Genomic DNA, 22,558 nt, shown 5'->3' with positions numbered 1-22,558 from the left:
ACAAAGCCGCAGGAGCCACGGATGCCTCAGGATTCAAAGGGGCTGCGATCCAGGGAGGATCGCACAAGGAGGATCACGCAGCGAGGACCCAGCAGAGCCGCCCAATGAGTCCCCCAGTGAGGGGCCGAGTTGGGGAGGAAAGGGGTTGCTGGAAAGGAGATGCTGAGGCAGGGGAGGGGCTGAAGCGAGTGCAAGGCCAGAGGTTGGGCCTAGAGTGGGAGGGGCGGAGGGAGGACATAGGTGGGCGGGGCCTCGGGCCTCAGGAAGACAGTGCCCCTACACCTCCAGATCTGCAGCTGAGGTGAGCTGGGGCTACGCTGGGTCTCTTGGCGGTGACAAGAATAGGGCGGGGACTGGGGCACTGGTGCACCCCAGTAGCTCAGAACTTCTCTCCCGACTTGGGTAAGAGCTGAGGTTTCCCAGGGGTGACTCTAACACGGGGTCCCTCAGCCCTCCTATTCCAGCACTACTTGTCCTGGAGTCCTCGGTGGGGCTTGGGAACCTGCGCAGCCTGCCTGAAATTGTGGGTAAAACTTAGCAGTTTGTGCCTGTGATGTGTTACTGGGGTCCCTAGACCTAAAAGAGGTAGAAACTCGTGTGGTCCAAGTCCTTTGGTCACCAAACAGGCATAGGTGCCCAAAGAGGGCATGGCTTGTCCAAGGTCACCCCGCTCTGTCTACGCCTTGGCCAAGACTCTTTCCACGATGCCTGGTGACCCACAGACCCCCGAATCCAGGACTCCCATCCTGGAACACATTGGTCTTGCCTGACCATGGGCTCCCACCCATGCTCCTCCCTCCCCAGCACCAGTAGGAGCCTGAGACTCACATTTCAGCCTGACTCTCATGAGACAGACACCCACATGGCCAGACCAAACCCCCAGGTCACACAGCTGTGGCGCCTTCAGCTTAGGGTCCCACTGGGGCAGGCATCCGGACAGGGGAGCCACTAATGTGTTACAGACCCTGGGCATTGGGCCTGCGAGCCAGACGAGGAGGGGCAGAGGTTTTCATGATGGGGAGCTAGACGGGTCCCTAGAACACTGAGAGGGGTGGAAGCAGGAAAGGGGTCGGGGCATCCATATCTCTGCCCTCCCCAGCCATCAGCCCCCCTCCCCCACCCCTGACGGTAACTGGAAGGCCAAAGTCTGCTCCAAGGCAAAAAAATTGATTGTTTTGCAGGGAGTGGGACTGTGGAGGGATTGGCAGGGAAGGGTACAGCCCCTCATCCTCTAGCCTGGGCTGGGGGGCCATGTCTGGAAGGCTGGGCTGAGGCCAGGGTTGTGCCCCCACCCTTAGTGGAGGGGCAAGGAACGCCTGAGCTCAGGCTGCCTGCCAGGGCTGATAAGGGGCCCTCATGCGGCTCCCACAAACGGTTTATCACTGGGGGTGGGGGACAGCCTGCAGGACTCAGGAGGGGGCACGAGCATGGAGCGACTTTGGGGTCTACTCCAGGGAGCGGTAAGACTGAGTGGGGTCGGGGGATACCCTAGGCCTCCTCTCTGGGTCCTTCAGCCTCCTCCCAAACCCCAAGGCCCTCCTCTTCCCACCTCAATCTCTACTGTCCCGCTTGCCTCTCAGGACCCTCTCCTCTGCCTCGTGCTCATTTGGCACCCCAAAGTCACTGACCCAATTATTGCCAGATCCCTCCCTGTCCTCCACACCTCTTTCCCCAGTCTCATGCCCACCGTGCCCCCCACAGAAAAGGTTGTCCCCAGGACCCTCTCAGACCATCTACAAGCATGTGGAAGGCACCCAGCAGGGGCGACTGCAGGAGGAAGAGGAAGACAGGGAAGAGGTGGCTGAGCCACCAGCCCGCCTCTGTCCCATGGAGCTGAGGGGCCCTGAGCCCCGGGGCTCTCGACCAGGGCGGCAAAACCTTGGACTCTGGGCAGCAGCAGGACGAAGAGCCACCCCCTACCTGGTCCTGATGGCCCTGCTGATCTTCACTGGGGGTGAGAATCATTTGGCCCCCACAGTGAACTGCCTGGGCTGGGGGAGATTTCTGGGGTCCAGAGGAGGGCACAAGAAGAATCTCCATCTTGCCACCCACCAGCCTTCCTTCTGGGCTATGTGGCCTTCCGAGGGTCCTGCCAGGCATGCGGGGATGATGTGCTGGTGGTCAGCGAGGATATCAACTACGAGACCAGCCTGGATGCCCACCAGGGCACATTATACTGGAGCGACCTCCAGGCCATGTTCCTGCGGCACCTGGGGGAGGGGAGCCTGGAGGACACCATCAGGTAAGGATCATGCTGCCCCCTTCCTCGCCTTCAGAAACCCTCGTCTGCCAGACTCACCTCTTTGCTTCCTCTCCCTGAACCCTGGTGTTGGGGTTCCCCTTCTGAGTCCTTCCACCTCCCTGTCTGGTCTTCCTGTTCATTGGTCCTGGGAAGGATGGCAGGCATTGGAGCTGAAAGGAGAGAGGGCTCAGGCTCTGAGGGTGGCAGTTTGGGAGATTTAGGAGCTCACTGAATGAGAACACTGGGGTCCAGACATGAGGTGGGACAGACCCTGAAGAATCTTGAGTGCCACACCAAGGAGCTTGGATTTTGACCTGTGGCAGCAGGCAGCTCTGGGGGACTCTGAGAAGAAGTGTTTTAGGGAATCAGAAAAACAAGCAAGGAAATGCATTTGTGGGCACAGACCATCCCCTCGTCTACATTATGAGAGAAGCTAGACAGACAGACTGTGTGGGCCTGCAGCACAGCACAAGCAGGCCAGTTTTTTTTTGTTATTTTTGTTCTGCTGAGGTCAACCTTCCCTGATGGGAAGGAGCTGCCAGGTAGGTCCACAGAAGAGCCACTCTTTTAGGTCAGGAATAGTTTTTCAGTGGATTCTCCTCGGTTTTCCAAGTACAAAATCATACAAGCTATAGTGAGAGTCACATAGCTTCTTTTCCAATGCCGATACCCTTTATGCCTCTTTCATTTCTTATTGCATCGAAGAGGACATGAATTTAGGTAATGATAACAATAGATGTCCTTACCTATTTCCTGATTTTCATAGGAATGTTTCTATAATACTTTGTCATTGAGTGTGAACTTTGCTGCAGACTCTGGATAGCTTTTTAAACATGAATTAAGAAAATTTCCTTCACTCTTAGCTCACTGGTTTTTTTTTAATGATTAGGAAAGGAGGAAAAGGTATGGGACTTTTTTCACATATTTTTCAAGAGTGTACTGAGATAATCACCTAATTGTTCTTTTATTCATGTTTATGTAGTCATTTGTATTAATACCAGGGGTGCCAAAAATGTATACACATGACTTGTATTCATCTTTTGTTATCGGTATATATTGAGTATTACAATTTTAATACGGTTTTCTCCTTTCTTAAAATATGTATACATTTTTTTGGCACCCTCTGTAGATTTCCTTTTCTTCATGAGATCAACACTGAACTTGATCAAGGAGTATTATTACTCTTTTGATTCTGCTGGATCCACCTTGCTAAAAGACCTTAAATCTGTGGCATCAATGACATGTAGGGCTTTTTTGTTGTTTTGAGCAACACTTGGCAGTCTGGGTATAGGCTGAGCAGGTGGATGGTTTGACAGGTCTGAGGGTGGGTTGTGGCATTGTGGATGCCATCAAAGGGCAGGGAGGCAAGAGGATAACAAGCAATGAAGTGATTCTAGGTTGGATGGGGAAAGAGAAAACAAACTAGGAGCTGATGACAGCCTTGGAGAAATTGGACAGTCTGGAATGCTCGATACAGTTGAAGAACAAGTATAATGAGGGTAAGGGAGTAAGCTGGAACCTGAAAAACTCTCGTTAGAGAGTGGGATTCTGGAGCTTTTAAGATTTATCTGATAAACTGTATCCTGTTTATTTTGGAGTCTCCAGCGCCTACCACAGTGCCTGGCACTTAGTAGGTGCTCAGTACATCCTCAATGGATAAATATCTCAGAGATGGAGTTCTGGGTAATGACAAGATCCGGGGTGAGGCCAGGAAAGTGGGTGGCTGGACTGGAAGTGACAATGATGGGGTCATTCATTCCTTTATCTAACAAATATATGTGAGTACCTACTATGTGGCTGGTGCTGGGCTAAGTAGCTGGCGGCGATATAGGAGAGAATGAAAAGGTCAGGACCTTTCCCTCCTGGAGCTTATAGTCTACTGGAGGAAATCGATACTACAGTAATAATCACATCCATGACTGCATAATTATTACCAGGATCATGGCTTTGAAGGAAAAGTATAGGAGGTGAGGAATGGCTATAACCCAGGGAACCTGATTTAGATTGGGGGTCAAGGAAAGCTTCCTTGAGGAAGTAACAAGTTAAGACCTGAGGGGTGAGTTGATTGCCAAGCAAAGACAAAGTAGGAAGCATTTCACACCAGAGAACAGCACGTGCAACGGGTCTGAAGCAGGAAGATGGTGGTCTAGTGGAGGAAGTGAAAGAAAGTCTATGTGGCTGGCCAGGTGGATATGGCTCAGGCAAAAGGGGCCTTACTGGTTACATGAACAGCTTTAGATTTTATTCTAAAAGGAAAGAGTGAAAACTGAAAAGTTTTAAACAACCGAGTATCATGGTCAGATGTTGGGGGGAGGGATTATTTTAAGCTATGGAGTTGATTATACCCTTGAGACCACTGTATAGTTTCCTCACTGGTCAAGGAGAGTGAAAAGGCTTTCCTGTTTAATTTTCCCTCCCCATCCCTGAGCACTCCTCCCCACTATTCCCTTCCCCCATAAGCACCTTACCTAATGTGTTTGATGTGTACCTTTAAATACACATGTGGCTTTGTCATACACCATATTTTGACATGTATAATGCACTCTCGTGTATAATGCACACCCATGTTTTTGGCCCAAACTTTCAGGGAAAAAAATCTTTCGTTTTAATTTTTTAATTCAAAATTTTATTTGTTTACATTTAAGTACTTGTTTTTGTATTATAAAGGAATTTTAGTATTTTTTTTAACCTTTATGGTACAAGAAATTTTATGCAACAAATAATTACAAAACACAAGAACAAATACGAGGTACAAGAAATTTTATGTACCAGTAACAAATTTACGATATTTACGCATCATAGAAGGCCAAGAACTCTTCGTTGTTGCAAGTTTGTCGTAAATTCAACAAAACTGATTATCATATTCCAGGGTATTATTTTGCATACAGATATCGTTATTGATTTCTAGAGTTACACTTTTAACTCATAAGCATAAATAAAAGAATTAAAAAATATTTATATAAATACAGAATTAGTACTACCCATGTATAATGCACATCCTTATTTTCCCCTCACAAATTTGGGCAAAAAAGTGCGCATTATACATGGCAAAATACAGTATGTCATGTTTTGTGTGTACATGTAGATTTTTCAAAACATTAATTTTTGCATAAAATGCTATATGTTCATTATTTTAAAATTTAAGCAACATGGACAAATACAAAGAAGTAAAATATTTTTAAAAAATCACTCCAAGACTTACTATTCAGATATAGCCATCTCTAGTGTGTGCTTTTAATTTTGATAAACTTTTTTTTAACCTAACAGTGTTTTCAAGGTCTTTCTATATTGCAGTGTACAAGTATATATTTAGTTTCTTGTTTCTTACTGTTGTGCAGGAATCCAGTGTGCATCCTCTATTTTATGAACACATTGATGGGTGCACTTTCAAACAAGACAGTTGAGCTCCTGGGGGTGGGGGGGCGGTACAGGAATGGTACTAAGAAAGCCACTATGACCATGGGTTGCAATAGTCCTCATGAGAGAGGAGAGGATGGTGGCTGAGACCAAAGGGCACATCCGCATGGATTTTTGAAGCAGTGCAGAAGCTTAGTGGACCATGGCATGGAGAGAAAAATGATAAAGTCCTCAATGAAAGTGGCCAAGTGACCAATTGGCTAGAAGTTAATAGCAGTGAAGTGGGACAGAGGGTGGGAGAGCTGGACGGCACAGGCTTCAAAGGAAAGAGTTTTACCACAGAAGACATGGTCACAAATGTAAATAGTGAAACCAGGAGCATGCCGCCAGTCCAAGCCCAGGTGGTATGTGAACCTAAGCCACCTTCAGGAGTCCCACAGGCAGGTCACCTGGCTTCTCAGGGGAGAGCAGGGTTTCTGACAAGGCAAAGGGCAGAAGAGGTATTCAGTGATGATGCTAAGGAAGGAGGAGTTTGTTTGCCTTGGAGAGGGCACAGGTAGAGCAGGTTGACAGAGGTCATGGGTCGGGGCGGGGGGGGGGGCTGTGGCAGAGGTGACATAGAAGAACAGGAAGAGTTCAGGTGACAACAGGTTCACTAGTTACTAGGTGGTGACTATGGAAGAAGACAGGGTCTCCATCGATTCCACCGGGAACCTTGGTGTAAGGTGTCTCCGTGATGCCCAGGTGGAGGACAGGGAAGATGGAGGGTCCCACCTCTGTCCAGTTAGACCTTTGGAAGAAAAGTTTTCGTGCCTAGGGCAGAGTACAGGCCAGTGTCCATATGTGTGGAGGTGGCAGTAGATAGATTGGTGAGTTAGGCTTGAGCCAGAAAGAACCTAAGGGATGGTGGACAGGACCCCTAGCTATGGGCAGCTAAGATTTTAAGCGAGGCCCTGGAAACCCTAGGTCGCAGCCTGGTGGTGATGGAATGGATGGTAATGGCAGGGTAGAGACAGGCTTGGGAGCCCCTCAGCACCCGGTGCCCACGGCGACCCATGTCTCTGGCATCCTTCCCCCCCTACCTCCCTCTCCTTCAGGCGCCCAGAAGTCCCAGCCCCTCTCCCCTCTGGCGCCCCAATCCCACCTCTCCCCGCTCAGGCAAACCAGCCTTCGGAAAAGGATGGCTGGCTCTGCCGGGATGGCCGCCCTGGCTCAGGACGTCCGCGCTGCGCTCTTGCGCCAGAAGCTGGACCACGTGTGGACTGACACTCATTACGTGGGGCTGCAGTTCCCGGACCCGTGAGTCCGTGGAGGGCGAGGGGCGCGGCGGGGGGTCGCGCGGGGTGTGGGACGCTCACCACTCACACTCCTCAGGGCTCACCCCAACACCTTGCACTGGGTCGATGCGGCTGGGGAGCCCGGGGAGGAGCTGCCGCTGGAGGACCCCGACGTCTACTGTCCCTACAGCGCCACGGGCAACGCCACGGTGAGCGCCTCCTGCCGCGCCCCCTTCCCCTGGCGGAGGAGGGACGTGGCGAGCGCGCCTGACTAAACTCCCCACCCTCAGGGAGAGCTAGTGTACGCCCACTACGGGCGGCCGGAGGACCTACAGCACCTCCGGGCCCGGGGTGTGGAGCCGGCCGGGCGCCTCCTGCTGGTGCGCTTGGGGTTGATCAGCTTTGCCCAAAAGGTGAGGATCCCTGGATGGGGGGCTGGGGAACCCCAGGATCGGATAGCGTCTAGAAGTGTGTCAGAGGGAAAACAGAAAACCGAGTGGGTCATAAGAGAATGTTGGCAGGGAGGGCTGCCAAGGCACTGCGGGAAGGCACAAGATGAGAGCCTGTGGGGGCACCCCCCCCCACAGGCTCTCTGTAGATCCACAACTGCACATCAAGGGCCATGCCATTTCACTTTTACTTGCTTCTCCTGCTCTTATTAATCAGTTGTCTCTGGGAAAAGGAGTCCTTCAGCCCCTCCCTTCCCCAGGTGGCCAGTGCCCAGGACTTTGGGGCCCAAGGAGTGCTCATATATCCTGACCCAGCAGACTTCTCCCAGGATCCACACAAGCCAGGGCTGTCCAGCCACCGGGCTGTGTATGGACATGTGAGTCTAGGGGGAGCTGGCAGTGCCTTCCTAGGGTCCTGGGACTGTACCTTGCTCGGGATGAAGCTGGCACGCTATTTCTGGAAACTCAGCCCACAGTTTCAGTGGGCACCCCTCTCTCCACAGGTGCACCTGGGAACTGGGGACCCCTACACGCCTGGCTTCCCTTCCTTCAATCAAACCCAGTTCCCTCCAGTCCAGTCCTCCGGCCTCCCCAGCATCCCAGCCCAGCCCATCAGCGCGGACATTGCCTCCCTCCTGCTGAGGTGAGGGGCGTTTGGGAACCAGAAGAGAAGGCAGGGAGAGGTAGGCTGCAGCTAGCCAATAAGGTGCCTTTGGATGAAATAAGAAAAAAAGGCGTCTTCTGGGAAGGCATAGCCTCTTGTCAGGGTCCAAGGTTTGGTGAGTGGAGCACCTGCTGGGTATCACACTCACCTCTGCTGGGCACCCTTGAGCAGGACACAGCCTGCACAACTGTCCAATCAGCCCAGGCTGGACTGCCCCCTCAGGCAGGGTGCAGAGGCAGAGAGTAGAGCCAGAGGGTGGGAGGGAGAAAAAAAGTGAAGAGGAGGCTTTGGTCTCTTTTGTAGCCTGAGCCTCTCTGCTACTTCCAACCTTTTCGGCCCCACCCCTCTCCAGGAAGCTTGAAGGTCCTGTGACCCCCCAGGAATGGCAGGGGCGGCTCCCAGGCTCTCCTTATCGCCTGGGCCCTGGGCCAGGCCTGCACCTGGGGGTCAACAACCACAGGGTCTCTACCCCCATTAACAACATCTTCGGCTGCATCGAGGGGCGATCGGAGCCAGGTGTGCTTGCTTGCCCAGCCTGTGGGAGGGGAGCTGCTTATAAACCTTGGCCAGAGAGGATCCTGGAGCAAGAGGCCCAGGAGAGTGGGTCCGAGTGGTGCCCAGGGGAGGGAGGCGGCTTTGGCTGAAGTGGAGGGTGCAGCAGGGGTTAGCAGGGAGAAAAGCTGGCAAGTTGGGTCTAAACTGAGACCATGGAGGGTGGCAGTGAGATCTCAAGGTCCAGCCTATCCAGAGACAGAATGGGCTGCTTTGTGCAATAGTGAGTTATATAGCACCAGAGGTGGGCAAGCATAGTTGGGTGATATTATATCATGAAAAGTAAATCAGATAAGGTAGATGACCCTTTCAAGCATAACTAGATGTGGATAGCAGTGGGGAATCAAAGCGGGTCCTTGAGCTGAAGAGTGGGGAAGGGAGTGGTACCTATAAGCACAGAGGGAGAGGCAGAGGGCAGCCTGGAACGAGGCTCAGATGAAAATGCTGGTGGTGGGAATATGGGTGGGGAAGGCGTGGAGATTTAAAAGGGGAAAACCTGTCAGGACCTGGCAAATAGTGGGACATGGTTGACCTGGGAGGTAATGGAGTCCAGAATGACCCCAGGCATTCTGCTGAAGGAGGAGGCCATCCAGGCAGGGCCAGGTAAGAAGGGCACTCTCCTTAGGGACAGCAGAGATGTGAGGTAGATGCAGATGAGGGGCTTGGAGAAATGGTGTTGAGGCCTGTGGGCACTTGCCCTCCAGGGTGGAGGGAGGAGCCTCTGAACACTGCCAGTGTCAGAGGTGGACCCCAAACATCCCCTCCCCCAGATCACTATGTTGTCATTGGGGCCCAGAGGGATGCGTGGGGCCCCGGAACCGCCAAGTCTGCTGTGGGGACCGCCATACTGCTGGAGCTGGTGCGGACCTTTTCCTCCATGGTGAGCAATGGTAAGGTCAGGGCCTGGGCCTGGGCCTGGGCTGGGCAGCGAGGGCTGTGGCCCGTCAGCATAGGGCAGAGAGGCAGTTAGGAGCACGGGCTGCAGGGTGGCCACTCAGACCTGGGCTCCAAACCTGGCCACTCACGTCCTAGCTGCGTGGGCCTGTACAAGTGATTGTACCTCCATTTCCTCATTTAAACATGAAAGTGGTAACAGTCCATGGTTGAGTATAGATTAAACAGGAGATTCTATATGTAAGCCACCTTCATCACTATTAGAGTTGTGGCAAGGCAGACCCAGGTGAGATGGGCTGGGCTGCGGGCCTGATGAGAGGGAAGGAGAGACCCCAGGAGACTAGAACAGAGGAAGACAAAGAGGGGGTCTTTGCTTGGCCCCCAGCTGAGCTCACCCTCCCTCCTCCCTGTCCCCAGGCTTCCGGCCCCGCAGAAGTCTTCTCTTCATCAGCTGGGATGGAGGTGACTTTGGGAGTGTGGGCTCCACGGAGTGGCTGGAGGTAATGTGGGGTCCTGGGCAGATCGTCAGGCAGTGGGGAGAAGTGGGGTGTGTTCACATCCCACACCCCTCCCCCACAGGGCTACCTCAGCCTGCTGCATCTCAAAGCTGTGGTCTACGTGAGCCTGGACAACACTGTGCTGGGTGAGCAGGGGCAGTGTCACCCCGGGGCCCCCTCAGGTGCACACCTGCCCTCAGGACCAAGCCCTGAGCCTGGTGTCCCTCTCTGCAGGGGATGACAAGTTCTATGCCAAGACCAGCCCCCTTCTGATCAGCCTCATTGAGAACATCCTGAAGCAGGCAAGAGCCCAGCCAGGAGTGGGGTACCGAGGGAAGCTGGGGGGAGGGCCAGAGAGCCTGACTGTGCCTCCCAACCTGCCCTCAGGTGGATTCTCCTAACCAAAGCGGGCAGACCCTTTATGAGCAGGTAGCATTCAACAATCACAGCTGGGATGCAGAGGTGTAAGTTGGGGCAAGTGGGGAAGGAGGAGAGCTGGGGGTGATGTGGGGTAAGCCTGAAGCCACAGGGCACTGTAACCTGTGCCCCTCCCAGGATCCAGCCGCTTCCCATGGACAGCAGTGCCTATTCCTTCACAGCTTTCGCAGGGGTCCCTGCTGTTGAGTTCTCCTTTGTGGAGGTAAGACTCACTGGCCTCGCCCCAGAGCAGAGCCCCTCAGCCTGTCTGCACCATGCCCCCGAGCTAGCACGCCCTGTCCTAGCAGGATGGCCAGGTGTACCCGTTCCTGCACACGAAGGAGGACACCTATGACAACCTGCACAAGATGTTGCAGGGCCGCCTGCCTGCGGTGGCCCAGGCTGTGGCTCAACTCACAGGACAGCTCCTCATCCGGCTCAGCCATGATCACCTGCTGCCCCTTGACGTTGGCCGCTACGGGGACGTGGTCCTCAGGCACATCAGCAGCCTCAACGAGTTCTCGGGGGACCTCAAGGTCCAAGATGCCAACCCCGCTCAGCGCTTCTGGGGGTGGGGTCGCTATATCCCCTTAAAGTGCGGCCCAGGCCAAGGGGTCTGGTCCCTCCTCCCCCACCCTCCTTGGAATCTAGGTCCCCTATGGCAACCTGGCTCCTTTACTTCTGCTCCAGTCACCTAAGCCCCTCCCAAACCCCTGGGATTTGCTTCGCCCAACCGCACAGGTCTTCCCTCTGACTTCATTACGCCCCCCAGCCTTCCCCCTATACCTACCCACTCCTGCCAGGACCAGGGTGAGCCCTGTCCCCCAGCCCCTTGACTTCCATCCTAGGCTGGGTCCTGGCCCTTGCCGCCGGCCCCAGCCCATGCCTCCACACCCAGGCCCGCGGGCTGACCCTCCAGTGGGTGTACTCGGCGCGGGGGGACTACATCCGGGCGGCGGAGAAGCTGCGGAAGGAGATCTACAGCTCTGAGGAGAGCGACGAGAGGCTGATGCGCATGTACAATGTGCGCATCATGCGGGTGAGGCCCCGCCCCCTGGCCGCTGCGCTCTCGCTCCGGCTGCCTGGCCCCTCTGTCTTTGTGTTCCTTATCCCTCTCACTGCCTTCCCTCGGTCCCTGTCCTCTAGCGCTCCTAGTCCTGGATGCTCAGTGTTCACAGACCGGCCAGGCTGGAGCAACCACCGAGGCAGGCCCCACAAAATGATGAAAGAGGGCCAGCCCTTTGGCCATAGTCGCTTGGCCAACGCAGGGCAGAGCTGGAACCCGCCCTCCTCCCCAGGACAGACCTGGAACCCCTCCCCAACGCGCGCGCGCGCGCGCGCGCGCACACACACACACACACACACACACACACACACACCTTTGGAGAGTAAAAGCATTCCACGGCGGTCCAAGAGGTACAGGGTTATGACCTGGGAGGTGAAAAAGGCTTAAGAAATTCAGAGCTTGGAGATCGCTTTTCTTTCTAGTAATGAGATGGGTGAAACCCAGAAAGGCTGCTTGGAGGAGGTGTCACTTGAAATTTATACTAGATCTTATTCCCTCGCCAATCCCTCCTGCTTAGCTTTAGTACTTTGCAACCCGAACTCCATCTCCAATTCCAACCCCTCCTCTTCCTTCTGAACTCAACCTTGCAACCCCTTGATTTCAGTAAATGGATGGTTAGGGACTGTAGGTGTAGGAAAAAGTCTATATGGCAAAATTATAAGCAGGACCATCCTCAGTGAGGTGGGAGAACATGTCTGATCCTTGTAGATTCATATTCTTTCTCCTCCTTCCTTTTTCCTGCTTGGGTCCCTGCCCATTTCCCTTGGCATCCCTCATTCCTTCTTTCTGTTCACAAACCCATCCCTCTTGCTCTTTCGTACTTGCCCCTTGCTCCTGGTCTCTCTCATTCTTCTCTTACCTCAGAATTCTCTTCTTCCTCCCCCCTTCCTGATGTCTCCTTCTCCCCTTCCCTTTGTTTCCTCCACCCAGACATGACCCTGCTGTGACCCTGCCAGTGAGACAAGAGGTTGGGCATTGTTCATTCTCATTCACAGATCTTGCTTTAACCCCTGTTATGCCAGACTCCAGGACACAAAAAGACACCCCCCTCACCCCATCCCCAAAGTTGTCCCCTAAGGGGATAATGACATCTGTGTATAAGGTAATGATTCAGACTCAGGCTGGAGAGGAAAAGACTTAGGATTTCAGAACCTGAAACGCAGGACTGGGCAAGACCCAGGGGACTTTGTGGCTCTAGACCAGGGGTTAGTTAATTACAGCCAGCGGGCCAAATTTGGCCTGCCTTCTGTTTTTGTAAATAAAGTTTTATTGCAACGCAGCTATGCTTACTGGTTTTCATACTGCCTATGGCTGCTTTTGTGCTACAGCAGCAAAGTTGAGTAGTTGGAACAGAAACAGTATGACCTGCAAAGTCTGAAATATTTACTGTCGGGGTTTTTGCAGAAAAAGTTTGCTGACTCTTCCGTTAGACTGTGACTTGGGTCTTGAACAACAGACAGAACTTGAGTTGGTGCAAAGAAAGAGGACATTTCAGGGTGGAGAACCCAAGAATAAGGATGAGGCAGTGAAATAGGCCTGACTCTCCTTATGATCAGGGTATGGACCAGCAGAGCCTGAACAGAGGCCCTAGGGACGAACTATGGGGACCCTTGAATGCCAGGATAAGAAATTTGAATTTTTAGGGTCTGGGTATTAAGGAAATTAGGAAGGTGTTTGAGCAGGGAGGAGATGTAAGCAAAGTGGAGTTTTAGGAAGGATTTGGCCAGAATGTAAATGGCCTGAAGAGGGAATGAAATTAATGATGACTGAGCTCCGGGTGAGGGTGGCAGGTGGCAGCTTATGCCACCTTTGGGTGAGAGGGGCTGTACTGATGTGATACATTTGGAAGGAAAATAGAATGGGTGTTCAGAGAAGAGGAGGAGAATAATCATAGCAGCTGCCATTTATTGAGGGCTACCATGTGCTAGGGCTTTATTTCACTTTCTCTCACAGGACTGTCCCAAATCCTGTGAGGTTGCTAGTATCACACACAGAAACTGAGGCTCAGATGGGCTAAATAACATATCCAAGATCACAGTAAGTGGTGGAGCCGAAATTAGAAACCAGGCAGTCTGACCACAAAGCCTGTGCCCGCCCCACTCGCCCTCACCTTCAAGACAGAGCCTGGCACCTGGGGAAGACTGGTGCTCATGAGGGAATGTGGGTGCGAGGGTCAGGTTTTGGAAGCAGTTGGTGCCCACTTGTGTGTGAGGCTGTGTCCAGGTGCGCCCTACCCCAGTGGGGAGGCCCAGAAGGCTGAAGGCAGGGTTCCAGTGGATGATTTGTCAATTAGACTTGGCAACTGTCCCCACAAGTTCTTGGTTGAAGTCAGGGATGTGGATGAGCTCTTTCAACAAATGGTGGAAGCCTTAAAAAGATATGAGTGTGTGAGACTACCCCTAGAGATTCTGATTTTGCTGGGGTGGCACCCAGGCAATGGTAATTTAAATACCTTCCCCTAGTGATTCTGGTGTGCAGCTAGGATTGAAAACCACTGGATTGTAGGTAAAGAGAAGAACAGAAGGTAGAAGTTGAACCTTGGGCCTGCCGACAGGTAGGAGCAGAAGGAAACAGAGAGGCTAACAGAAAGGTGGGAGGAGAGCTGGGCTAGGAGCAAGGCCATCTCAGAAAAACAAACAGTATCTGAGTCAGAGGGTGAGGACGGAGGTCAGGCACTTCATTAGGACTGGGCTGTCCCCTTGACCTTTGAGTTTGGGCTGTGGACATTGGTGGAGGTGGGGCGAATGGCTGGCATGTGGGAAAAGGAGGAACAACAGGAACAATAGACTATTCTTTGAGGCTTTGGGCAGGGAAGTGAATGGGTGAGGAGGGAAGGCTTGGAGACCTACAGGCAGACTTGGAGGTTCAAGGGATAGAAAGGAAGGGATCCAACCTAAAACAAGCTGGAAAACACATCCTACTAGGCTACTTGTGACTTCACAGAGTAGCCATTCCTGATTGTGTAGCCAAAGGGACGTGGGACTTAAAGAAGCTGTTCCACCATATTTATCAAGCAAGTACTAGGTTCCAATCTGGGTTTTGAATTGTTCAGGCCTTCGCTCCTGGGCAGAACCCCAACTTCGGCATGATCCCCCTCTCTGTGCAGGTGGAGTTCTACTTCCTGTCCCAGTACGTGTCACCGGCGGACTCTCCTTTCCGACACATCTTCCTGGGTCATGGAGACCACACGCTGGGTGCCCTGCTCGACCATGTGCGGCTGCTGCGCTCCAGCGGCTCTAAGGCTCTGGGAACTGCCTCCTCTGGGGTGGCACCCGTCCTGGCCTTCCAGGAGAGCCGCTTTCGGCGCCAGCTGGCCCTGCTCACCTGGACGCTGCAGGGGGCTGCCAATGCACTCAGCGGAGACGTCTGGAACATTGATAACAACTTCTGAGATCCGTGGGGACGTGAGGTGGGGGTCATATGCCCCAGCTCCTGGCCGACAGCTCCTACTTTATCTGCTTGAGAGATTTTTGGGTGACTGCACCACCTCTTGTTGCTGACCAATTACTCATTAGCCCTTCCTGTCTCTCCTTAGGGCCCAGTGTAAACACCCACACACCCCTGACCCTACAGTGTAGGAGTAGATGAACAGTGCCTTCCATGGTGGACGGTCACACTGTCAGATAATTAGAGAGCAGCAGCTGCTCCATCAATCTCAGTCCCTCCCCCTGCAGGAGCCACGCCCCCCACACCTAGAGACCACTTTGGAAGGTTTCCTAGGCCCTGGGACCTGGCCAGCTCTCGGTGGGAGAGACGGCTGAAACCATAACCTTATGGCCAACAGGTAGCTTGTGGTAGAGGGGCTGGGATTTGTACCTCAATAAACCACACGGGCATCTGTTGTTTATAAGCACCTTTATGCTTCCTCACTCTCACCCACTCAATCATCGCTCACCTGAGACCTAGGGAAGGGTTGAGCAGAAGGGGCCAGAGAGTTTGCAAGTAGGAATGCTGTCTCCATGGGGGAAACTCCGAGCTGTTTTGTTACCTAAGGAAGGAAATTGCCTAAGGAAATGAGGGCCCTTCTCCAAAAACCACCATGGGTGGGGGGCTGGCTCTGAATCTTCTCCTGAGACCAAGCACAGCTACATCATTTGTAAGGTCTGTTGCAAAATGAAAATACAGGGCCTCTTGTTCAAGAAGCAAGAAGAAAGCTTTTTTCTTTCTTCCACAGTTGCTCAACGTGTCATTGCTGTTTAATGCCCAAATCCCCCAGACAGGGAATTACTCTGGGGAAGATCCCCAAAGGCACCCAGGGTTCTGTCCCACAACTTAGTACAGATATACTCAACCATGACCCTGATCCAGACCTGCGCCCAGGTTCCTGCTGGGGAAGGAAGGTGGCAGTTGTCACTCGATGGGGAAGGGAGCTGGCAGGCAAGAACCCCATTCAGGCGAGGCAGGACCCCAAGCACATGCTCTACGGTCCCATTGGACTCTACTTCCAAAACATAAATTCAAAGGTAGAATCATTAAGAATTTCAAGATAGCAACCACAGAGCCTTAAACCCAAACACAGGACCCCTTTTGAGCATGGAGTCCTGTGAGACTGCAGTGGTCACATGGTGGCCTGGCCTAAGACGTCTCTCCTGCTAAGTTCCCCTTTGGCCAATCTTTGTCCAGTGAGCTGGAAGCTGCAGGAAGGCAGGAAATTACAAGGGCAGGTGGCACCACTTTACCTTTCATCTTTGTCTCAGAAGGCAGAGACCCTGTGGCCCTGCCTCTCACTCCCAGGGCAGCTGCAAAACTCCCAGTGACCGCCTCTCAGGGTCCTACCCAGCTCCTCAGGATGTGGGACGTGAAGACTTCTTGTGTGGCTTGGGAGGTCCCAGCCCCTGGGTTCTAGGATGAAACTGCCCCTTCCTTAGCCCCCTGAGCCTGACTTGGTGGGATCTTAGGAGATGGGACCAGGGCCAGAACCCCTCTTGACTATTTGCTTCCCTGACACAGTCCAGAACAAATTTTCCAAAGTGGCGTCTCAGCCCTTGTTCACCTTGTTCCTTTGCTCCCTGTAGTAGACAGAATCTACTACAAAGAGGTCTGGACAAAGAGGTCCATGTCCTAATCCGCAAACACTGTGAATGAAGAGGAGACTTGACACAGAGACCCCAGGGATGCACACACAGAAGAAAGACTGTGGGAGGACATAGCGAGAAGGCGGCCATCTGCAAGCCAAGAAGAGAGGTTTCAGGGGAAACCAAATCTGCTAACCCCTTGATCTTGGACTTCTAGTCTCAAGAACTGTGAAAAAATAAATTTCTGTAGTTTAAGCCACACAGAACATGGCAGCCTTAGCAAACTAACACAGGAAAATTATCCCAGATTGGGTGGGGCGGGGCGGGGGGTGTAATGTAATCACTAAGGTCCTTATATAAGGAGGCAGGAAAATCAATGATAGAGAAAGGAGAAATGACAACAGAAGCCGAGTGTCAGAGTCAGAGAGAGATTTGAAAATGCTACACTCTTGGCTTTTTTTTTTTGTTTCTCTCTTTAGTGGTTTAAAACATTGGTCATTCGTTATTTCCACTCCTGGCTTGAAAGATGGAGGAAGGGACTGCAAGCCAAGGAATGAAGATGGACTCTAGAAGTTAGAAAAAGCAGCAAGGAGACATCCTCCCCTGGTGCCTCCAGAAAGAACGCATCTGTATTGTTTTAAGCCACTAAGTTTGTGATAAATTGTTAGAGCAGTCACGGGACACTAATACTCACTCCAACTGCTGCAAGCTCAGTATTGTCTTCTAAAGAAATTTACTTAAATAAAAAGGTCTGTGTCCCAAGCCCCTCCCATCCCTATAGCTGCCCCCTTCAAAACTGTGTCCCAGAAAGCCTTCCTGATCCCACCGGCAACAAGGTCTTTTCACAGCAAATACCAACAGGGTCATTTGTGTGTGATACTTCAAATGCACTTTGGGGTCACCATTGGCCTGCAAAGGGGCACAGCCAGCCCAGTATGAATGGTTATCAGTCATACACATGTAATTTGGTGAGGGGTTCACTGGACCATAGTGAGAGCCCTCCCCCATACTCCCTGACACAGGCTGCTGAGCCATTCTCTGCACACTACTGGGGCCATGCCCCACTGGGGCCAGCTTCGTGTGTGGGAAGGACAAGACTCCCTGGGCAGTTGGGCAGCTCCCAAGGCCCCCAAAGTAAAGCTGAAACAACTGATAGCTTTCCAGCAGCGTTAATAGACTAAGTCTGTCTTAACAACATTACCTTGCTGGTTTTTGTCCCCAGTCAATAATCTACCTGTGCTGCTAAGTGTCCATCAATAGATGAATGGATAAAGAAAATGTGGCGCGCGCGCATGCGCACACACACACACACACACACACACACACACACACGGGAATATTACTCAGCCATAAAAAGTATGAAATCTTGGGCCATTTATGACAAGGATGGACCTAGTGGGCATTAATGCTAAGTGAAATAAGTCAAACAGACAAAGATAAATCTGTATTTCACTTACATGTGGAACCTAAAAATGTTTTAAAAATGAATAAACCAAACAAAACAGGAACAAACCCAAAAGTATAGAGAACAAGCTGATGTTGCCAAAGGGGGTGGGGTGAAAAGATGGGTGAGAAAAAAAAGAACCAACTCTCCCAATTCCCTCGTTTAGGAGGTAGAAACTGAAGCTCAGAGAAATGAAAGGTCGTGCTCAAGGTTAGTTTTTTTGGTGTAGCACCAGGACAAAAGCCCAGCTCTCCTAAATCCTGCCTGGGCCTCTTCCCTGCCTCAGGTCCTGGGTCCCCAGGGAATTGGAGTAGGAGGAACTGGAGCAAAGAAGTAGGAAGAAAGGGGCATGTTCCCTACATTTCTCAGTTTAATTTTACAAATTTATTTTATTCAACTTGGAAAATGAATACAAATCCCTGGGTACTTTTTGTCGGGGGTGGTGGGGGCAGCGGGCAGGAAGAAGGAAGAGGGCGTAGGGGTGGAGGCAAGGTCTGAGCATCACAGTGGCCGTCTCACGTCCACATCCCTGCCCTGGAGGGGGTGGAGGTTGAGTGGGGCGCTCAGGTCCGCAGGAAAACCATGGTGAGCAGACCTGGAGAGGGGAGAAAGAGCAAGGTCCTAGGAGCAGCCCTGGGGCTCCGGAAGCCCTCTTCCCAGGCCCCATCCCCCTTTCTCTGGAGCCTGGATCCCCTGGCCACTTCTGTGCTCACCCAAGATGTAGGCTGCCACCAACTTTTGTCCCATGGAGACGTGAAGGATTTGGGGCAGCTGGCTGCCGAGTTCATCCTGGAGCGGGAGCAGAAGGAAGGCCACCGAGACTATGCCCGTCAGCAAGAAGAGGAGGAAGGAGCTGGTGGCCAGTTGCGAGTGGGATTCTGGGAAACAAGGATCAGCACGAGTTCCAGCCCCCATTCCTGCCCAACCCAAGGTCCTCCAGGGAGGAGGCTGAAAATGGAAGGTGTATCTACTTTTTATTGGCTTCCAGTGGCACATGGTAAGTGTCGTCTCTCTTCCTGGATCCTCTGTCCCCACAGCCACAAGAAACCCTCTCTCCTCTGGTTCCTTAGCATTTTTTTTTGTTTTTAAAGATTTTATTGGGGAAGGGGAACAGGACTTTATTGGGGAACAGTGTGTACTTCTGGGACTTTTCCAAGTCAAGTTGTTGCCCTTTCCATCTTAGTTGTGGAGGGTGCAGCTCAACTCAAGGTGCCGTGTTCAATCTTAGTTGGGGGGGAGGGGCGGAGCCCACCATCCCTTGGGGGAGTCAAGGAGTAAACTGGCAACCTTGTGGTTGACACCCCGCGCTCCAACCAATTGAGCCATCTGGCCACCTGGGAGCTGAGCGGCAGCTCGTTGATTTCATTCTAGCTGTGGAGGGCGCAGCTTGCTGGCCCATGTGGAATCGAACCGGCAGCCCCTGCTGCCCAGAGCTCACGCTCTAACCAACTGAGCCACCCGTCCGCCCCCTCAGCACTCTTTTTTACTTCACTCTGCCTGATTACTAGTTCCTGTGTACCTGTCTGTCCAGCAGGGACCTCCACCTCCCAGACCCAGCACACAACTTGGTACAGCATAACTGCTCAGTACAAGTTTCTTATTGAGCTGAACTGAGCTGGCACATCGTAGAAAGTACAGAAGTTAGAGCTAAGGAAGAACTTTTCCATCAAAGTAGAGGCCAGAAACCAGGGAAACTGCAAAGTCTGCTTATTCCCTAACTTGATATAAAATCTCAACTCCCAGGAATGTTTCCACCAAAAAGAAAAAGACTGAACCAGAAGACGTCTTCAACTCCAGCTGAACTTATCTCTAGGGAATGCCAGGTTCTCCCTCCCTAGAGAACTAAAGAATTCCCATCCCCCAAAACTTACTTTCTGGGAGGTGTCTGGCTGTGGGTGGTGCTGTCCAGGAAGGAGGTCCTGGGTGGGGCATTGGGTTGGATTGTTCCTGAAGTTCAAGGGAGTACGCTGGCGCCCTCAGAACCGAGGTGATGTCCTTGCGCCCCACCACTCGGCCCTCAGCCCCCTCCTCAGACAGCTCAATGCGGAAGCGGTCCTGGACGTCATAGTGGCTGGGAATGGGGGACACGTGGCGAATCACACTGGTCCCAAGACAGGAGAGAAGCCAATTGAGAGGAAGTGAGTGAGAGGCAGTAATCCAAGCGGACCCAGGTCCCACACTCCCAGGAAACTCTCCCATATGGTCGCAGACAGAGGGTGAGGAAAACAGGTTGAAGAGGACCACGTCTGAGACCTAAGACTACAGCTCAGTAATTCAGAGAGAGGTGGCAGTGACATCTGGCTTCGCCACCCTCCCAACTCACATGTCAATGCAGGACTGAGGCTTCACATATCCTTCTGCATCAAACACTGTGTACTTGGCAGGTGCTGTGCACAGAACTGGGGGATAAAGGCACAGAGAGACCGACTATTGCCTCACAGACCCTACACAAGCCTTTCCCATGACGGGACACTAGAATTCCCCTTGCCTTCTACCCCCATGACTCTTCCAGTCCGCCAAGGCTGAACATCTGACCACACGCATCTGACTCCTCCAGCCCATACACGCCCCCAATGTCCTGCCACCAGCCTCCACATCCATAGCATGAGGGGCCCATCCCTTCACCTCGGAAGCGAAGCGCAGCTCCCGTGGGGTTATAGAGGGTCAGCAGCTGCCGGGGTCCGCTCCGTTGGTCCGCTCTGAATACTAGATCCGGGGGAAAGACGAGGACCGGGATAACAGGTACCGAGGGAGGAGGGGCGCCCCGGGATCCCCGCCCAGGAGCCCCCGGACCCACGAGCTCCTGGTCCTGGGGCGCCCCGCGGCGCATGCAGGCTCTGGGCGGTGGGACATCCGAGGGCAGAGCTCGGGGGACAGGGCCTGGAATCTAGAGCTGGGGAGCGAAAGCGGGGAAAGGGATGAGATCGTGGGGCAGGGCCTGGATTTATGGCGCCGCCGCCACCGCGGCCTCGAAACCTCACTAGATGAGGCTCCCGCAGACCAGGACCCAGACCCCAAACCCTTGTCCTCTCCGGCTCTGCCCAGTCCCTTTAGGCCCCGCCCCCAAGCCCAACCTCCATGGTCACTCCCACCCCGTAAACCAGTCCCCTCGCGGCCCCCAACTGGGCTATCTCCATAAGCCCCACCCACACTAGGCCCCGCCCCTTCCGGGCGTCCAGGGGTTCCGTCCCTTCTCTCCCGCCAGACTCCGCCTGCCGCAGAGGTCTCCTCCGGACCTGCCCTTCCTGCCTCCGGCTACCAGAGGCCTGTTACTGTCCCTCCGACCCCTCCCTGAGCTCGGGCTTGCGCTCCTTAAGGTTTCCGCCTCCGATCGGCCGTTCAAGCTACGATGCTCACCTTCTGATCACGGTACCTGCCAATTTGTGACCGTATCGGAGCAGCCATCTGCCCGAGAGACGCTTTCTGTACTTCCGCCGTACGGCCTCTGTCATTGGTCAGGGCAACCTCGTTTCCGCCATAAGTATACGCCGATGGGTGCGCTTAAAGACGTAATTGACTTGATCCTGGTGACATAAAACTTGACCAGTGTCTCTGGCTAGAACTCTAGCCCTGGAGTTACTCTGGTGGACCTGGGCGAGGCTGGAAACGGGCCTTGTTCCTTCCCACTCAGACTGTCCAGATCGCTAGACTTCCATCCCATAGAGAAGCCCTCTTTCTCCACTTCAATCCCAGGCTCTCTAGAAGCTTCTGCAGCAATCAAAGCTGTTTCCTACAGTAGTAGTAGTTCGAGGTTGCTCCCAGTTGGATTTGGGTCTCAGCCTAGGGCTCCTCTCCTGATTCTCTCCTTCCTACATGAAACTTGAAAATCACTCACATTTGCACAGGGATTAAGATTTACCAACCCTGCCATTTACATCATCACACCAAATCTTCACATTTTACAGCCAAGGAAACCTCAGCAAGGTGACAATCTCACCCCAGGCCACACAATTGGTTAGCAGTGGAGCAAAAACAGAGTTGATCTTATCCAAAAGTCTTCCTGAGCACCCTATCAAATGTAGAATCTGACTTCGTCCTCTTAATCATGCTTTTGTTTTCTTCACAGCACTCAGAGCTGTTTGACCTTATATATTTTACTGTTCATCTCTGCTCCAGGAGAGTACTGTTCATCTCTGCTCCAGGAGAATATACTCTCCTTTCCACAAGAGCAGAGACTTTGTTTTGTTGTATCTTTGGTGCCTAAAACAGCGCCTGCCTTTTGGAATGAACAAATGACTGAGTAACTAGGACAAACTTCTGATTGAAGTTAGGAAGCGAGCCATGAGCTATCTATGGAAGAGAATTCCAGATAGAGGGAATACTACAGGCAAAGCCAGTGTACTAGAAATGGTCAAGGAGCCAGTGTGACTGGAACAGTGGTGGTAAGGAAGACAATAGTCCGAGGTGAATGGGGTGGGAGGCAGGATGCAGATCACCTAGAGCCTTTGAGCACACAGTAGGCCTTTGGATTTTATTCTGAGACTGATAGAAAACTATGGGAGATTTTTTAAAAAAATTTCTTTTTAACAGATTCGAGATATCTTTGACATAAAAATTGTATATATTTAAGGTCTACAACTTGATGTTTTTATACACACACATAAGTCGGACAATTAAGTTTGCAAACTTCCCACTGTGTAAGTGCATGGTGGAAAATTTGCAAACACAATTGTCTGACCTTGTG

At 52.5% G+C, this 22,558-nt stretch overlaps 2 protein-coding genes across 7 annotated transcripts; one reads left to right on the top strand and one right to left on the bottom strand.

The window, feature by feature from the left end:
* The first annotated feature begins 226 nt into the window (after positions 1-226).
* TFR2 (transferrin receptor 2) lies at positions 227-15,269 on the top strand. Of its 5 annotated transcripts, none has more exons than XM_019752814.2 (19): positions 227-301; positions 1,400-1,460; positions 1,702-1,954; positions 2,056-2,242; positions 6,758-6,898; positions 6,974-7,085; positions 7,167-7,289; positions 7,586-7,702; positions 7,829-7,968; positions 8,342-8,505; positions 9,312-9,421; positions 9,853-9,897; positions 10,015-10,078; positions 10,167-10,234; positions 10,320-10,396; positions 10,488-10,572; positions 10,658-10,885; positions 11,248-11,388; positions 14,522-15,269. In XM_019752814.2, exons 2-19 carry the CDS (start codon positions 1,428-1,430, stop codon positions 14,804-14,806), a joined length of 2,373 nt encoding a protein of 790 aa, XP_019608373.1. In that variant the 5' UTR covers positions 227-301; positions 1,400-1,427; the 3' UTR covers positions 14,807-15,269. The 5 variants fall into 5 exon arrangements, with proteins under 5 accessions (XP_019608373.1, XP_074184451.1, XP_019608372.1 ...); XM_074328350.1 differs by lacking the exon at positions 14,522-15,269 and adding an exon at positions 11,496-12,694 and having other exon boundaries at positions 9,312-9,431; positions 9,853-9,935; XM_019752813.2 differs by having other exon boundaries at positions 228-301; positions 9,312-9,431; positions 9,853-9,935.
* A 2,962-nt stretch (positions 15,270-18,231) lies between these two features.
* On the bottom strand, positions 18,232-21,372 carry MOSPD3 (motile sperm domain containing 3). Of its 2 annotated transcripts, XM_019752751.2 has the most exons (6): positions 21,232-21,372; positions 20,500-20,767; positions 20,198-20,273; positions 19,746-19,975; positions 18,588-18,752; positions 18,232-18,469 (listed from the first exon to the last, which is right to left on the bottom strand). In XM_019752751.2, the coding sequence occupies exons 2-6, from the start codon at positions 20,702-20,704 to the stop codon at positions 18,438-18,440; spliced, it is 708 nt and encodes a 235-aa protein (XP_019608310.1). In that variant the 5' UTR covers positions 20,705-20,767; positions 21,232-21,372; the 3' UTR covers positions 18,232-18,437. The 2 variants fall into 2 exon arrangements, with proteins under 2 accessions (XP_019608310.1, XP_019608309.1); XM_019752750.2 differs by lacking the exon at positions 21,232-21,372 and having other exon boundaries at positions 20,500-20,938.
* Between the last annotated feature and the right edge of the window lie 1,186 nt (positions 21,373-22,558).

This window comes from Rhinolophus sinicus, linkage group LG03 (assembly GCF_036562045.2).
Source record: "Rhinolophus sinicus isolate RSC01 linkage group LG03, ASM3656204v1, whole genome shotgun sequence".
Classification (NCBI taxonomy): domain Eukaryota; kingdom Metazoa; phylum Chordata; class Mammalia; order Chiroptera; family Rhinolophidae; genus Rhinolophus; species Rhinolophus sinicus.
Note: the sequence above shows the minus strand (reverse complement) of the source record. Positions and strands in the feature narration are given on the sequence as shown.

Bases quoted from the DNA above. Each gene is read 5' to 3' on its own strand.
- MOSPD3 (XM_019752751.2), bottom strand. From the start codon at position 20,704: ATGCGCCGCGGGGCGCCCCAGGACCAGGAGCTCGTGGGTCCGGGGGCT. The intron at 20,274-20,499 runs GTGAAGGGATGG...TTTATCCCCCAG, and splicing joins AGCTGCGCTTCGCTTCCGAG to TTCTGTGCACAGCACCTGCC. The intron at 18,753-19,745 runs GTAAGTTTTGGG...CTTGTTTCCCAG, and splicing joins AGCCAGACACCTCCCAGAAA to AATCCCACTCGCAACTGGCC.
- TFR2 (XM_019752813.2), top strand. From the start codon at position 1,428: ATGGAGCGACTTTGGGGTCTACTCCAGGGAGCG. The intron at 10,079-10,166 runs GTGAGCAGGGGC...CCCTCTCTGCAG, and splicing joins CCTGGACAACACTGTGCTGG to GGGATGACAAGTTCTATGCC. The intron at 11,389-14,521 runs GTGAGGCCCCGC...CTCTCTGTGCAG, and splicing joins ACAATGTGCGCATCATGCGG to GTGGAGTTCTACTTCCTGTC.